This window comes from Garra rufa, chromosome 4 (assembly GCF_049309525.1).
Source record: "Garra rufa chromosome 4, GarRuf1.0, whole genome shotgun sequence".
Lineage (NCBI taxonomy): Eukaryota > Metazoa > Chordata > Actinopteri > Cypriniformes > Cyprinidae > Garra > Garra rufa.
In genome coordinates, this window is record NC_133364.1 from 21,117,583 (window position 1) to 21,136,059 (window position 18,477).

The 18,477-nt window shown below is 34.1% G+C and overlaps 1 protein-coding gene across 1 annotated transcript; it reads left to right on the top strand.

The window, feature by feature from the left end:
* Positions 1–5,528: 5,528 nt before the first annotated feature.
* On the top strand, positions 5,529–10,921 carry pax4 (paired box 4). The gene is given in 8 exon segments (XM_073839203.1): positions 5,529–5,561; positions 5,563–5,706; positions 5,788–6,003; positions 7,902–7,973; positions 9,913–10,048; positions 10,152–10,234; positions 10,334–10,406; positions 10,483–10,921. Coding segments are annotated over 8 exon segments (1,074 nt in total). The 3' UTR covers positions 10,800–10,921.
* The last annotated feature ends 7,556 nt before the right edge of the window (positions 10,922–18,477 follow it).

An 18,477-nucleotide genomic window follows, 5' to 3' on the forward strand; every position in this document is an offset into this window, starting at 1 on the left:
CCTGATTTTTTTTTCGGATTTGCCATATTTATTTTTAACTTTATTATTTTTAACTTTAGTATTTATTCTTTTGTTTATTTGAATATTTATGTTTTATCTGTTTATCAATTTACTTTTCTGTTTTCTATTTTTTTTTTCTGTTTAACATTAAAAGTAATTAACACTATATGTATGTATGTACACTAAAAGTATAGGCCTGGATATATTACTGGAGATTTAAATATAAAGTTATTTTAATTAAATCTATCCATGAATGTATTTTTGTTATTTTTTTACTCTTATATATACTTTTTTCTTTACATTATATGTAATGTACACTAAAGGTATATGCCTAGATATATTTCTGGAGATTTAAATATGGAGACCTAAATCTGCAGAAAAAAAAAATTAAAATTAAAAAATTTTAATTAAATGTATCCCTAAATTTATTTTTGTTATTATTTCCTTTATTTATTATTTGCTGTATTTATTTTTAACTTTATTCTTTTTGTGTTTAGTATTTATTATTTTATTTTTTATTTATGTATGGTATATCTATCTATCTATCTATCTATCTATCTATCTATCTATCTATCTATCTATCTATCTATCTATCTATCTATCTATCTATCTATCTACTTTGCTGTGTTTAACATAAAAAGTAATGTACACTATATGTATGTGTGTATGTATGTATGTACACTAAAGATATATCTATATCTATATCTATCTATCTATCTATCTATCTATCTATCTATCTATCTATCTATCTATCTATCTATTTATGTATATACCTGTGTTTAACATGAAAAGTAATGTACGCTTTATGTATGGACACTAAAGATCCAGGCCTAGATATATTACTGGAGATTTAAATATGGGGCCCAAACCTTCATAAATAAAATAAAGTGATTTTAATAAAATTAATTTTTCTGTTATTTTTCCTTTATCTATCTATCTATCTATCTATCTATCTATCTATCTATCTATCTATCTATCTATCTATCTATCTATCTATCTATCTATCTATCTATCTATCTATCTATCTATCTACTTTTCTTTGTGTTAAATATGAAAATGAGACAGACGTAACTGTCACTGGTTAAAAGCGCACGTAAAAAGCGTCAGATCTTTATTCCATGAAAGTTATTGTTTCTACTTCACTTTGTAAATTCAAATTTGAATTATATTTGAATTTTTTAGAAGTGTTGCACTGATTAATTTTGATTTTTTTTTTTTTAAACATACAAGCAATAACGTAAAAGCTGGATGATTAACAGTACCTGTATAATAACGTATTGAATGCGTCATGTTGATACCGAAACTGAAACCACTTTACTCAGCTTTTACATTCTTTAATCAATTAATAATTCGGTGGGCTTTATAATTTGTGCATGCATCATGATGTCTGACATTTATGATTCGACATTAATGAAAAGACTTTCAAACTGTATGAATGAAACGAGAGCCCAATCTGTCTATGGACCACTGTAGGCAATGTTGCGGAGGTGGTTATACTGACCACTAGACGACGCCATTTGACAAATATTCCGTTTAGCTTTGATTTATAACCCAATATTGCGCGTCTCCATGCTTAGAATAAAGCATGTGCGTGAGACTTGGTTCACATCGACCTTTTGTATGATTAGTAGATCATGAACTTTAACTTTAAGTTAAAGAGAAGTAGCCAAATGGCTACGATTGGAATAATGGTTCTGCTGGGAGAACTAGAAATGTCCATGCTGCGCTGAAATGAAATGATCTTATAATTTATTTTACAATATCTTACTTTTTATTTAATAATAATATAATAAACATATTAACTTGAAATCAAATCAGACATATATTTAGATATATTATAATATGGGCAAAAAATGGAGATTTACTCACGCCCACATCCATCTGTGCAATTATAATTCACTCTTTTGATTGTCAATTTACTTGATTAACATAAACACAATTTAAATCGTTTAATGTTATAAGGGAGCTAGTGAAACATCGCCAGTTCACTGTCGATTAAAAACACTCGATTAATAGCAATGCGCGCAAGAACAAACACATGATCCACTTCGCACAATCCTGCAACCATAAAGAAACAGAAAAAACGCATATCAACACTTCTATGATATGGTCATTTTGGCATACAAGGGTACTGTGTGACAAATTCAAATCTTATTTCTATTCTAAACTGTTCCCAGTCTCACTGGAAACCATAGATTGAACTATTACAATGGTGCGTAAATGGGTAACCAATAGCTTTAAATATGAAATAGTACAACAATTATGTAATTCATTTACAAATTTGGGGAGGACATGAAAGAGATTAGATCTCCACCTGCATGCACTAGCAGTGCATTTTCTCATTTGTAAGACACCCATGAGCTTCGGTGCAAACAGTGAGAATTAAAAGGAGATTATTAATATTGTTTAAAGTTAGTGCCAACAACAACAACAAAAATCGTGTTTTCTAAATTTAAAGCTGCGTCTCAGTATTTAAATGGCTGTTTGAATAGTGCACAACACGTGTGCGCGTTTGGAGAGCTCCAAGTGCACATTTACGCGGTTGCAATATTACAGTTTAGTTCTATAATTCAGACCTCAACATGGAAAGATTAATAATTTGGATTGATTTCTTGATTTCTGATAGCACAAGATCTGTGAATATATCAAGATCGTTTAGATTTAAACGTTTAAATTGTAAACATTCCCAAAGTGCCAGACAAATTTGCGCACAGAGAGGATTTTGTCATTTTTATGTAAATTTTAAAGCATTAACTAGTTTCTTTAACTAATTTAGTTTAATAAAACGAGCAAAAAAGAACGTAAAGCTCTTTGAAGTAATAAATAAATATGTTATTTGTCTTTTCATTCCGTTGGCAAGGAGATGCTGGCGTTCAAACCGGTCGTCGCGTTTATATGCGGACCGTCCAGTCCTGCAGATATTATTATGCTGTAAGGGGTGGTTAATATGTAATTTGCACCATATGGCATTTTAAAATCCAACCTTATTTCCACAATCTTCGATCTGTGTGGATTTACCTAATGATGCCCAATTAGTCATTGAGCAGGACCAAAGATGAGGCTTGTGTGGATACTCTCCCGCTAATATTTGCTCTCCAAATATTTCCTTTGAAACGTTTACAACACATTTTATCTGCTGGCCAGACAAGGGACATCTGGGAGGGTTTTCAGCTCACTATTTTTATAAATAAAACCACAATTGGTTCACATTTGCCCCTCTGACTCTATTTGTTCATGCTTGAAAGAAAATGTAATAAAAGGGGCTCCATGATGGATTTATGATTTATCAAAAGCACTTTACCATATGGCAGTCGTCTTTGGAGCAGGTTTTCAAATGTTTGCTTTAAAAGAACTAAATCTGATTAACGTGTAGCCTACGGTCGTCGCGAAGAAGGATGAAAGATGCGCCAGTCACGTGACCGCCGGAGAGCCACAATCTCCAGACGTGTGAGAAGTAAAAGCGAGCTTGTAGGCTCATTAATTAGTTTAAAATTTCAGAATTATCCTTTGGAAGCTGACTGCTTTCATATAGGGGCGAGAACTCCTTTCACTCGCTCATTCAGAGCATCATGGGACCTGTTCAGCTTTGGGTGGTGCTGAAATCAGACTCTCCACACTTGCTGCTCTGTTCGCTCAGCAAAGGCGATTATTCAAACCCAAGCTGTAATTTAGCTAACTGAACGTAAGTCCTCTAAGTGGAAATAACCCATATCATAGCCTATATGCGCATGCCTGGTACCTGTAAATCTAGGAAACCACTATATCTATCCCGTTGGTGAACAGTGTGCGAAGTGACATTATAGAGGCCGACTGTTAAATGAACTTCTGTGCTGAATTAAATGAAATGTAAAGGTATTTTGGAAGGCGTAATCTGTCAAGGTCCGTCTTGTGCACCAGCGCACTGCCAAGACACACTTAAATTATTCCCAAAAACGCTTTTCAAACTAATAACAAAAATCAATATGGAACGGAGAGCGCAAGAACATCACATTGTTATGGTTACCTCTTCTTGAAAACGCTTGAATTCGGTGCGAAATCCAATCCAAATTGAAATAACGATGGATTTCGTTTTTCGATTTTAAAAACTGTCTTCCAACCCTTGTGATAGATCACTGGTGAGCAGTTACGAGTGTCTGTATTTACTTTCTTCCTATGTGGGCAGCACGTCATTTTCTTGATAAGGGCACTGGGTTATAGCCTATATAAGAAGTCACGCGTGGGGGCAGATAGTTTGGGCCACTCGCAGGGACGCATCTCCTCGAAGAAGAATAAGACCATCTAGGCGGTAAGCAGAGGTTTAACCGACTTTTAACTCTTTTTTTATTGAATTAGATTTTAGGATAAGTTAATACATTAAATGTTTATTCAAATGCAATTTTGATTATCTATTTTGCCAGGCTACCTGGTGTCCGTTGGGATGTGCGGCGCAAATTATGATCTTGGAAACGAAGGTTGGCAATTGATCATTACAGTTCCTCCAGTTGCTGTCGTAATTTGTAGTAAAAGTGCTTAACACTCTTAAAAACAAAATCGAGTACCCATAAATGAGAACGATTATTGAAATGTTATTTAAAAATATTTATATTGCCGCGTTTTTTTTTTTCAACACTCTCAGAGAGTGTTAGGGAAAAGTTACTTTTAAAAGTAATGCTTTACAATATTGCGTTACTCCCTAAAACGTAACTAATTGTGTTACTTAGCTACTTTTTATGGAAAGTAATGCGTTATGTTACCTTTGCTTTACTTTTAAAAATCTGGGCAGGGCTTGCTTGTTCGTTTTTAATATAAGAAGTTCTATTTTTGCCAAATGTAAAATCCATTTCACAACAGCTGAAGGAAAAGTAAATTTACGTCTGTACAGTAGAACGCAGAAGAAGAAAGTTAAACACTCTTTAGGATTAAAAAAAGAACAAATGTTAGTTTATCTAAATCAATTTTTGCTTATTAGTATGGTTGAATTGGCTCATCGAAGGCCAGCAGAAAAGACATTGGTTAATAAAATGGGATTAAATACATAAAGGATATTTGTATTATTTAACATATTAATACAGGTTTGCGTCATATTCTGAGTTGCATTTCACTTTTTTTATTCATTTTGATGAATACTGAATCTGTCCTTTTAACATGAAGACAAGAGAGCTTTCAATCGATAAATGGGGGCTATCTGGCATTACTTATTTGAAAAAGTAAGATTTTTTTTATGAATTAAAAAATGCCTTACTTTACTCGTTACTTGATAAAAGTAATCGGATAACGTAACTCATGTTACTTGTAATGCGTTACCCCAACAATGCTCTCAGAAAAAAAAGTAGGCTACAGAAAATCACATTGATTCGATACACAAAAACTATACATTTGTTCCTTATTTACCACTAAAATGTGTAGTATCTTAAAGATACATATTAATAACTACAATGAATATACTAGTAACTAAGTCCTAGCCTACATATTAGTACCTCCGCAGTTTCGCACCTTTTAATCTGAGAAGTTGTCCAGTTGTTACTGTAAGAAATTCCACTTCTTCATAAATGCGCAAACATCCCAGTAATGTAGCTTGTGTATGGATATGTACCAGGGGAAGGGAGTGTGAATCAGCTGGGCGGTGTGTTTCTGAACGGCCGTCCTCTACCTGTCTATAAACGGAGACTGATGATTGAGCTCGCGAACGAGGGAGTGAGACCGTGTCAGATCTCCAGAATATTAAAGGTATTGAGTACAGTTTTTAGCTACTTTATCACGTGTTTGTTTGAATATCAATGTGTTGGATTAACAGTGTCCTCTGTGTAGGTCTCCAACGGCTGCGTCAGTAAGATTTTGGGCAGGTTTCAGCGCACAGGGTTCATTGGTCCTAAAGCAACGGGAGGCAGCAGACCTAGACTTCTGACTCCGGATGTCATCTCCATCATAGCGCAGCACAAGCGGGAGAACCCAGCACTTTTTGCCTGGGAGATCCGACAAAAACTGTCGACAGACCGAGTCTGCAGAGAAGATAAAGTCCCAAGTGTAGGTTAAAACTAGATTGATTTATGTTTACTTTTTGTTGAATTTTGAAAGACACTTTCTGTATCCACCTTTTTCTCCATGTAGAAGTGGGCGCAACCATTTGTAACTTTTATGGGTCTGGCTTCCGGTCTCATCCATCCAGTTATTTCTAGCTGTACAAAACAGATCGTTTTGCTGCTTGATATTGCAAATTGGTGTTTCTTACCATATGATTTTAATGTATTATATTAATTATGAGCACGCTGGTTTGTAGTGCAAACAGTTTTAACGTTTACTACATGTTGTTATTCTTCTCGTTATTTTTTTTTACCAGGCGCTTCACTTCCACGTTAAAGAAAAAGGTGGATAGACATAGCTAGCATAAAATTAAAGTGATAGAATCCCAAAATTACAATTTTGTTATCATTTACTTATCCTCATGTCAGCCCGAACCTGCGTGACTTTCTTTCTTCAACATGAGGGTGAGTAAATGATTATAGAATTTACATTTTGGAGTGAATTATTACTTTAAAGGATAAAAATATATACAGTGCCTTGCAAAAGTATTCATACCCCTTCATTTTTTTCACATTTTGTTGCAGCATTATGTTAAACTGCTTTAAATTAGTTTTTCCCCACATCAATTTACACTCCATACACCATAATAATGACAGGGCAAAAACCAGATTGGCAAATTTTACAAATGTATTAAAAATAAAACACTGAAATAAGTACATTGCATAAGTATTCATACCCTTTTAACTCCTACATAGTTGAAGCACCTTTACAGCCTCAAGTCTTTTTGGGTATTATGGGACAAGCTTTGCACATCTGCATTTGGCAATTATCTGCCATTCTTTGCCTCACCTTTTCACCTCTCAAGCTCTGTCAGCTTGGATGGGGGCTGGCAGACATTTTCTAGAGTCCTAGTTGTTCCAATCATCTTCCATAATGGAGGCTACATGCTTCTGTGAACCTTCAATGCAGCAGATTTTTTTCTGAACTCTTCCCAAGATCATCTCGCAAGTCTGTCACTGAGCTCTACAGGCAGTTATCTTGACCTCAGGACTTTGTTTTTGCTCTGAAATGCATTTTCAGCTGTTAGACCTTTTCTGAGAGGTGTGTGCCTTTCTAAATCATACTCATTCAAATGAATTTTCCACAGTTTAACTCCACTCGAGTGTAGTAACATCTAGAAGCAATATGAATGCTCCTGAGTAAAATTTTGAGTGTCCCAGAAAAGGATATGAATACTTATGCAACAGGATCTTTTCAGTTTTTTTTATAATACATTTGCAAAGTTGTTACAAACCTGTTTTGTGCTTTGTCAGTATGGTGTATGACATGTAGATTGATGTGGAAAAAAAAAGTTTAACATAATGCTGCAACAAAACGTGAAAAAAATGAAGGGGTATGAATACTTTTGCAAGGCACTGTATATTATTGGAAAATGTATTAACCTTTAGGCTATTCAAGATGAAGATGAGTTTGTTTCTTCATTGAAAGAGATTTGGATAAATTGAGCATTACATCACTTGCGCACCAATGGATTATCTGCAGTGAATGGGTGCCGTCAGATTGAGAGCCCATAAAACGACGGTTAAAAACATCTTAATTATGAATTTGGTTACTACAAACACTTGCTTTTCACTTCACAATTGATTTTATAAGCTGTTTGGACTCTTATTCTGACGGCACCCATTCACTGCAGAGGATCTGCTGGTGAATAAGTGATGTAATGCTAAATTTCTCCAAATCTGTTCTGATAAAGAAACAAACTCATCTACATCTTGGATGATCTGAGAGTACGTTTTGCAAATTTTCATTGTTGGGTCAATTATTCTATTGAATGCACAAAAGTGTTGAACATTTACACATTTAAAGTGTTTGTTTGACTTATGAATCAATTATGTCATCAGGTGTCTTCCATAAACCGGATTCTTAAGAAGATTCATCTAGATGTGGACATGATGGGCAGTGCTTATCCAAATGTAAAATACAGTTACACAGGTAACCTGTTTCTTTCAAAATTTATAGGGTGAATACAGGTAAAGTAGGGGCGTGTTCATCATTTGTCACTGGTGTTATTTAAAAATGTAATCTGATTTTCATCAGTATCATTTCAACCTGTAAATGGTTTCTGTGTTACTGGGGCAGTGAGTAAGTGGGCCTAATATACCATTCAAAAGTTTGTGCAATCTAAAAAAAACTGTGGGTTAAAAACAACCCAGCACTGGGTGAAATATGATTGGGTTGTGTTATGTTTAACCAATGTTTAACCCAGCTGCCTGGGTAGTTTGCTGGGGCAACCTAATGGTTAGAGAGTCGGACCTGTAACCCAAAGGTTGCGGGTTCGAGTCTCAGGTCCGGCAGAGATTTCAAGTGAATAACTAGCACTCTCTCCAACCTAAATACCATGACTGTGTGTGTGTGTGTGTGTGTGTGTGTGTGTGTGTGTGTGTGTGTGTGTGTGTGTGTGTTTGTTTGTGTGTGTGTGTGTGTGTGTGTTTGTTTGTGTGACATATCAGGACACAAATTTGTGTAATAACATGGGTATGACATAGGTATTACAAGGAGAGGGTGGCTTATGAGGACATTGCCCATGTCCCCACTTTTCAAAAGGCTTATAAATCATACAGAATATGTTTTTTTGAGAATGTAAAGATATGCACAGTCTCCTGTGAGGGCTAGGTTTAGGTGTAGGGAAGGTGTAGGGTGATAGCAAATATCGTTTGTACAGTATAAAAACCATTACGTCTATGGAATGTCCCCACAATTCACAAAAACAAACGTGTGTGTGTGTGTGTGTGTGTGTGTGTGTGTGTGTGTGTGTGTGTGTGTGCACTTGGATGGTTTAAATGCAGAGAACAAATTCTGAGTATGGGTCACCGTACTTGGCCTCACATCCTTTCCTTTGCTTTTTTTTTTTTAACTCAACTATTGTTTAACAGTTATGGCAGGCTTAAAATGAACTCAAAACAGGTTGTAAATTAAAAACCAGAAACATAATTTCTAGAGTTATTAGCAATAATCAAATGGTGAACTTTTAGCTTTTTTGGCATGTTTTTTTAGCAAATTATTATTTATTCAACATATTAATTATATCAACTTGTTCATTTATTTAACAATCAACATTACCATTAGAAATATAGTCATTTTTAAGCAATATTTGAGTTAAATAAAGCTTCTCAGAAGGCAGGGTTAAACACTTAACCCAACCGCTGGGTCAAACCCAATCACTGGGTTTGTGTATATTTTACCCTGCACTGGGTTGTTTTTAACCCAGCATTTTTTGGAGTTTGGACAGGTTGATTTTGGATTGATAGTGTATTACAAAAATAAAACAAACTATATATTTTTCATATGCTTATTTTAAAGCAAAAGTATTTTTTATTTTTTTTGCTTACTAGTTTAGAATAAACTTGCTTTTGTTTTATAATAGAAGAATAATGTTAAAGATGGTTAAAGTTCTAAAAATTCTGTTATTAATTACTCCCCCTCATTTTGTTCCAAACATGTAAGACCTTCATTCATCCTTTGAACACAAATTAAGATATTTTTGATGAAATCTGAAAGCTTTCTGATCCTGCATAGACAGCAATGCAACTGACACACTAAGGCTTAGAAAGGTTGTAAGAACATTGTTAAAATATTCCATGTGACATCAGTGGTTTAACTGCAACGTTAAGCTACAAGAATACTTTTTGTGCACAAAGAAAACCTTATGCAGGGTCAGAAAGCTCTTGGATTTCATCAGAAATGTCTAAATTTATGTTCCAAAGGTCTTACAGGTTTGGAACGACATGAGCGAAATGAGAGTAATGACAGCATTTTAATTTTTGGGTGAACTATCCTTTTAAGTGTAAATGTCCTACTTGTGAATCAAATTTGCCTGCTAACCTCACTCTTTTACTCCCTTTTACCCTAGAGGAACAAGTGTACGAGCAGAGGAGTTTACACACAACAGCTCAGACAAATCAGCAACAAACGAACACAAACCTGCGAGGCACCTCTCATCGCAGCAGAACGGCTTTCAGCCCAGATCAGAGCGAGAGGTTAGAGAAAGGTGATCGCTTTCACTCACTTCAGTCTCTCTCGGAGTTATCTGTGTGCTGTTATACTGACGTACATTTATAACGTAACATCTCCCCTGATTTCTGGGCATTCAGAGTTCATCCGTGGACTTTATCCAGACCTGCTGACAAGAGAAAAGCTGTCTGAGGAGACAAACCTTCCACAGGAGACTATAAAGGCAATTCAGATTTCAAACTTAAGCTAACAGATCCTTTTGTTCGGCATAAGTGAACATTTGTCATGGATGTTTGACCTGATGTTGATCTTCCATCTGAAGGTTTGGTTCTCCAATCGAAGAGCGAGGATGAGGAGGGAACAAAAGGAAGAACCCAGTGACTGTGGATCACTGGGTAAGAGCTGATGTCTTGTTTTCATTGTAGAATTACATACATAGGTATGCTATTATAAATGGTGTCTCTTTCTCAGGTGTAACTAGGCCAGGGTTTCTGGGAAGCAGGAATGCTTTGATTTCGCTGGCAGGAATAGGTGGCAGCTCATTGGATAGTTCCTTGGCCTATCACCGAGACATAAACACTTTCCCTTTGGCTCATTTGAACTCTAATGCAGCGTCAACATGTCTGTTGGATCACACCGAGAGTTTGATGCCGCCATGTCATCTTGGCAATGAGGAATCGGCTTACCGTTTGGTTCCCTTTATCACAGACGAAAGGATTTTAATGGCTAATCATTCACAGTGGGCTTCTCATCAGACTCTGATTGGACAGAATGTTTCGCTGTATTGATTTCCAAAATAGAACTTTCAGGAACACTGATGTTGTGGACAGTAGAGGGCAGCAAAGGAAAGAAATAGCAACACTTGTTGTGGAATGTACTTTTTTTCTTTTTCAGATTTGTTTCCTGCTAAATGAACAAGTTTATTAAGAAAACAAATCATGTGTTTTATAGTTTGGTTGTATGATTTAAGTGTAAGAAATGGGCAAATGCTATTAAAATTAAATGGGCCAGAAACTTAAAGATGGACTGGCGCCATTCAGTTGAAAAAAAATTGTCAAATCAATGGAAATATATAATAAACAGCTAAAAAAGCTTAAAAACTTAATCTTAGTTTTTAATGAGTCTTTTTGTTTTCATTTTAGTCTACTAAAATAATTAAATACTCTTAAAATATTTTTATTCTTTTAATTACTTTATTTTATGAAAGTAATGTTTTTGTACAGGGTTTTCGCAGGTTTTATGGATATTAATTTAAGACTTTTAAAGACTTTTTTAAGACCAAGTATTTAAGGATGTTTAGATATTTGAACTAGCAAGCAAAAATATTCTATTCTATTCTATTCTATTTCATTCATTCATTGACTTATTTTTGCAGCGTATGCAACATTTAATGCAAACATTTTTAAGACCAAGTATTTAAGGATTTTTAGACATTTGAACTGGAAAACAAGCAAAAATACTGAGGAAGATTTGCATTTTTATTTTATTTATTTATTTAATATTAATTTAAGACTTTTTAAGACCAAGTATTTAAGGATGTTTAGATATTTGAACTAGCAAGCAAAAATATTCTATTCTATTCTATTCTATTTCATTCATTCATTGACTTATTTTTGCAGCGTATGCAACATTTAATGCAAACATTTTTAAGACCAAGTATTTAAGGATTTTTAGACATTTGAACTGGAAAACAAGCAAAAATACTGAGGAAGATTTGCATTTTTATTTTATTTATTTATTTAATATTAATTTAAGACTTTTTAAGACCAAGTATTTAAGGATGTTTATATATTTTCACTGGAAAACAAGCAAAAATATGAAGGAGTTTTATTTTATTTTATTTTATTTATATTATATTATATTGTTATGTGTTTGTTTTGTTTGTTTGTTTTTAAGACCAAGTATTTAAGGAAGTTTATGAAGATTTTTAGTTATTTATTTTATTTATTATTTTATTTTATTTATTCGTTTGTTTGTTTGTTTGTTTTTAAGACCAAGTATTTAAGGATGTTTAGATATTTGAACTGGAAAACAAGCAAAAATATTGAGGAAGATTTTGATTTATTTTATTTTATTATTTTTTTTTAAATAATTAATTATTTTCTTAAAATATTTCGTATTGCTTCTTCATTTAATTAATTTCATTGAAAATATAATAAATAATAAATGATGAATTCATAATAAAATAAAATAAATACAAATCTTCCTCAATATTTTTGCTTGTTTTCCAGTTCAAATATATACAAATCTTAAATACGTGGTCTAAAAAGTTCTTAAATTAAATATTCATAAAACTTGTGGAAATACTGTATAAAAATATTTTGAGTTGCTTCTTCTTTTTATTAATTTTATTACAAAAATAATGTATTTATACAGGATTTCCACAAGTTTTATGAATATTAATTTAAAACTTTTTTAGAACCAAGTATTTATAGAAGTTTGTGAAGATTTTTATTTATTTAGTCGTTTGTTTGTTTTTAAGGCCAAGTATTTAATGATGTTTAGATATTTGTACTGGAAAACAAGCAAAAATATTGAGGACGATTTTTATTTTTATTTTATTTTTTTAATTATGAATTCATTGTAATTTTTTTTAAATAATTAATTATTTTCTTAAAATATTTTGAATTTATTAAAGAAACTAATTTTTAATTTTTAATTATTAAATAAAAAAATAAATAATGAATTCATAATAAAATGAAATAAAATAAATAAAAATCTTCCTCAATATTTTTGCTTGTTTTCCAGTTCAAATATCTACAAATCCCTAAATACTTAGTCTTTAAAAGGTCTTAAAAAGTCTAGAATTAATATTCATAAAACTTGTGGAAATCATGTATCAATACATTATTTTCTTAAAATATTTTAAGTTGCTTCTTCTTTTAATTAATTTCATTAAAAAGATTATTTAAAAATAAATAAATAATGAATTCATAATAAAATAAAATCTAAATCTTCCTCAATAATTTGTGCTTGTTTTCCAGTTCAAATATCTACACATCCTTAAATACGTGGTCTTAAAAAGTCTTAAATTAACATTCATAAAATTCTGCGTAAATATATTATTTTCTTAAAATATTTCGAGTTGCTTCTTCTTTTAATTAATTTCATTAAAACAATTTATTTATACAAGTTTTTTTTCACAAGTTTTATAAATATTAATTTAAGACTTTTTAAGACCAAGTACTTAAGGATGTGTAGATATTTGAACTGGAAAACAAGCAAAAATATTGAGGAAGATTTTTTATTGATTTTATTTCATTTTATTATGAATTCATTACTTATTATTTTTTTTAAAGAATTTATTATTTTTAATGAAATTAATTAAAAGAATAATATTAATAAATGAATATTAATTTAAGACTTTTTAAGGCCAAGTATTTAAGAATGTGTAGATATTTGAACTGGAAAACAAGCAAAAATATTGAGGAAGATTTTTATTTTTATTATTATTATTTATTTGTTCAGTTATTTTGAGTATTTTTATTTTATTATTTCATTTCTTTATTATTATTATTATTATTATTATTATTATTATTATTATTATTATTATTTTATTTTTTATTTTTTTGCAGTGGAAGCAACATTTAATACAACAACATTATAAATTTATGACTCAGATTTAAGATTTTTAAAAGCCTTAATTTGTGGAAGGGTGAATTAAGACATTTTTAAGACCCTTTTTAATACAAAGTTTGAAATGCTAATATTAAAGCTAAATTTACTTTAATATTAAAGCAAATCTTGTTTCAATGATTTCCAGATATTATAGCTGTAAAATGCTCATTAAGAGTTCAGCAGTGTACAAACATGCCAGGTCAGCTTTTTTCCTACATTTAACATCAAAAGCAATTTAGCTTAAGAAATTAGCTAATAGGTGTTTTTAAACAAGTCAGCAACAAAAATCTAAGTACTAGTGGACAGCTTGCACTACATGTGCCAAGAGTCCTGCTATTCAGTTTTCTATGGCAGTCTCGGCCTTTAAAGCCATTGGCACTAATACCTACAATGACTTAGATAATATCTTACATACTAAATCCTCAGTACTTTAGTGCACACTCTTTCTCAGACCACCTCTGTCAGTTCATCTGGTAAAAAATCTCTCCTGTGAGCATTGGCCTAAACTCACATACTTCTACACGGTGAGTGAACGAGATCAACACTTGGACACAAACCAGAATGCTTCAAGCGCTAGCAGGGAGTCTGGACAACACTGACAAACACGCAGAGGTCAGCCTCGCAGGCTTATTTCTAATATAAATGCAATTAATCTAAAGATGTTAGTGTTTATTTTCAACATTAGGAAGATCAAACACATAAACCCTCTCTGATTCCCAATGTACATGCAATAAAGAAAATATGCAGCACTCATGAACGAGATGCTCAGAAATAAATACAAATTGGAGAGAGTCATTATACGGCCAGTTAAGAAACCGCTGAAGCAGAGAAATGACTTCAAATGATTACTCTCTGAGAGAGTTCGGAGTGGAAATGTGGTTTTCGCGTGATTTAAACACACAACCTCCGTGTTTTACTGTACATCGGAGGCCTGTAGAAGATCAGACGCCTTGTGTCTGTTCCAGTGGTTTTCAACTCTTGTCCTCTGGGACCCCACAACAGCATAATTTGTTCCAGCCTTGAACTAACACATCTGATTCAACAATAATCAGCCAACGTTGGATTAATTGAATCAGGTGTATTAGTTTAACCCCGCAAGGCGGCGAAAATTCATCACGGAGCTGGAGCTGAAACAGCTTATTCATGAAAGCTCGTCTATGATTGCTTCAACACACCGTCTGCTTGCTCCCGTTTGACTCCAGTAACTGCTTTATGAATTCAGTTGGCTTTTCAACAGGTCGAACTTCCACCTTTGACCCCCGCTGATTTAAGTGCCCTGAAGGAAACAGGAAACTATTGGTTTGGGTCTTGCGTGACCTTTTTTCCTCACACTTCTTTTTGTATCGTCCATAGAGGAGGTTGTATTCATCAGCTATGGCTCGGCTGAATACAACCTGCTGAAAGCAAACCGACACTCACACACTCGGGATGAAACATCAGATCTGAGCAAATGGAAACCATTAGGGTTTGGAAAGTAGAAATACATTAGCATATCAAATGATCAGCTATTTTTCATTTAATAGCAGAGTATTAATTATTCAATATTATTTATAAACTATTATAGTATTGCTTTTGTTCTTCTTTTGTAAGTCGCCTTGGGAAAAAGCATCTGCTAAATGCATAAATGTAGCTTTAGTCATTTTCATTTTAGCTGTAGTTAAGGTACTTCAACTTATTATTATTTGTGTTGGTAGGCGATTTTAATATTCACGTCTGCTGTCCGTCAAACCCTCTCTCACGTGATTTTCCTAATCTTACTGACGCTTTTAATTTATCTCAGTGGATCAACAGCTCTACTCACATTCAGGGTCATACGTTGGATCTTGTACTCTCTTATGGACTTGATGTGACTGATATTGTGCTCTCAGGTTTTCTGCTCTCTGACCATAAGCCTATATTATTTTCGCTGTCTCTTCCAGATCTTTCTCGCTTTTCTAATGCATCTGGTTCTACTCTCCACAGTTTAGCTCAAATTTCAACTTGTTCTTTACTGAATTTTGCTCACAGTTGCACTTGGATCAACCATTATCTGACTTAGATGCTGATCAACATCTTAGCCTCATGAATTCTGCCTGGCTTATGCAAATGCAACTGCCTCCCTTAAACCTCATAAGCTGAAACCAAAATCTGAACTGTGGCAAAACTCTGAGACCCATCTGTTAAGACAAATCAGTAGAAATCTGTAGACAGGTTGCACATTTCTTTTCAATTATTTAAAGATTCTCTTACATCTTGCCAGTCTGCTGCTAAGTCTGCAAAAGCTGCATATTTCTCCAATATAATTGAAACTGATCACTCTAAACCTAAGGTTTTGTTTTCAATTATTCAGTCTGTTGTAAATCCTTCTGTTAACAACTTGCCTGTTGCTTCTGATGCTGTCTGTGAAGGCTTCTTGAGATATTTCAGTGACAAAATTACTACCCTAAGACGTGGCATTTGCCCCACCTTGACGTTAAATGACTCACCAATCATGCCTTCGGTCTCTACCTTTGGGATGTTTTTGAACCCATCAATTTCCAGGTTTTGAAGGAGGTGAACTGACAAGCTTAAACCCTCTTCTTGCTCTAATGATATCATCCATCCAAGATTCCTAATATCAATTCTTGATTCGATTGGGCCAGGCTTGGTGTCTCTTATTAATAAGTGTCTCCAAACGGGCTGTGTTCCGGGCCAATCTTAAAGTGGCTACTGTCACTCCTTTGCTCAAGAAGCCTTCACTGGATCATTCTGTCCTAAAGAATTTTCGGCCAATTTCTGACTTACCTTTCATTTCAAAGGTTTCGGAGAAAATTGTGCTGGATCAACTTCAATGTTTTGTGACTAGTAAGGGTATTCATAAGGTTTTTCAATCTGGTTTTAAGTCTGCCCTGGTGAAAAAAACAGCTAAAACCAGCCTAGGCTGGTTGGCTGGTTTTAGCTGGTCAACCAGCCTGGTTTTAGCTGGTCATAGCTGGAAGGCAGGCTGGTTTTAGAGGGGTTTTGGCCACTTTTCCAGCCTGGCCAGGCTGGTCAGGCTGGTCTTAGCTGGTCAGGCTGGGAAACCACCAGCTAAAACCAGCCTGACCAGCCTGGACAGGCTGGGAGACCAGCTACTTCCAGCTTAAACCAGCTAAGACCAGCCAACCAGCCTAGGCTGGTATTAGCTGTTTTTTTCAGCAGGGTGCTCACAGCACAGAGTCCGCCCTTTTGAGAGTGTTAAATGATATCTCTCCACTGACTCCGGAGATTCTGTGATTCTTCTTCTTCTGGATCTATCGGCCGCCTTTGATACCGTTGACCACTCCATACTATTATCTAGATTAGACTCTTGGGTGGGTCTAAAAGCTACTGTTCTGAAGTGGTTTCAGTCATATTTGTCTGGCAGAAAGTTTTTAGTAAAGATGGGTAACTTTACTTCTTCCCCTGCACCTCTGACCTGTGGCCTTCCACAAGGCTCTATTTTAGCTCCTTCTCTGTTCTCTCTCTACATGCTACCTCTGGGCTCTATTCTACGGAAACATGGGGTGTCTTTTCATTTCTATGCAGATGATACTCAAATTTATCTTCCTATCAAAAGAAACAATGCTACTGCTACCACTAATCTTTTGCAGTGTCTAGTGGAGGTTAAATCATGGCTAGCTCAAAACTTCCTCTTCCTAAATGAAGACAAGACCGAGGTAATTGTTTTTGGTCCTAATGAGAACTCTCAGTGTATTAGCCCTGACCTGGACAGTTTATCTGTCTTTAGATCCTCGCAGGTGCGTAACCTTGGTGTCCTCATTGACCGGCATTTAAAATTTGATAAACATATTGCCTCCGCTATTGGATCCAGCTTCTATCAGCTTCGACTACTCGCTAAAGTGAAACACTTTCTCACTCCCAAAACTTTAGAAACGTCTCGTCTAGATCACTGCAATTCTTTATATTGCGGTATATCCAAGTCTCAAATTGCACGCCTACAGCTTGTCCAAAATGCGGCGGTGAGACTTCTTCGTAAATGCCATAAACATGAACACATCACTCCGATTCTGAAAGATCTTCACTGGTTGCCGGACTCTCAGAGAATTCAGTTTAAAATCCTCCTCTTTGTGTATAAATCTCTACATAACCTAGCTCCCGTCAACCTCTCTGAACTTCTTCATCTTTACTCTCCATCTAGAACACTAAGATCGTGCGACCAGGCTCTATTAGTAGTCCCACACGTAAGGCTCAAGCGTAGAGGGGCGCGTGCATTTGCGGTAGCAGGTCCTCAACTTTGGAATACCTTGCCTTTAGAGATTAGAATGGCACCTTCTCTGTCTTCTTTTAAGTCCTTGCTCAAAACCTATTTTTTCTCTTTAGTGTATTGATTCTGTTATGCAGTTGTTTTAAACGGGTTGTTTTACTTTTGTGTTTTTTTTTTTTTTTTTGTGGTATGTTTTATGATCTTGCTTTTCTGTGAAGCACTTTGGTCAGCCTGAAGGCTGTTGTAAATGTGCTATACAAATAAAATTGAACTTGAACTTGAACTTATTTCAGTTAGTTGTCATTTCCAAAGCACATTTTTTTAGATTTATCTAATATTTACACTACCAGTCAAAAGTTTTTGAACAGTAAGATTTTAAAAGTTTTTAAAGACGTCTCTTCTGCTCACAAAGCCTGCATTTATTTTATTCAAAGTACAGCAAAAACAGTAAAAGTTTGAAATATTTTTATTGTTTAAAATAATAGTTTTTTTATTTGCCTATATATTTTTAGATGTTATTTATTTCTGATTTCAAAGCTGATTTTTTTGGCATCATTACTTCTGTCACATCCTTCTAAAATCATTCTATGTTTTTTATGCTGAAAACAGATTTTTTTCAGGTTTCTTTGATGAATAGAAAGTTC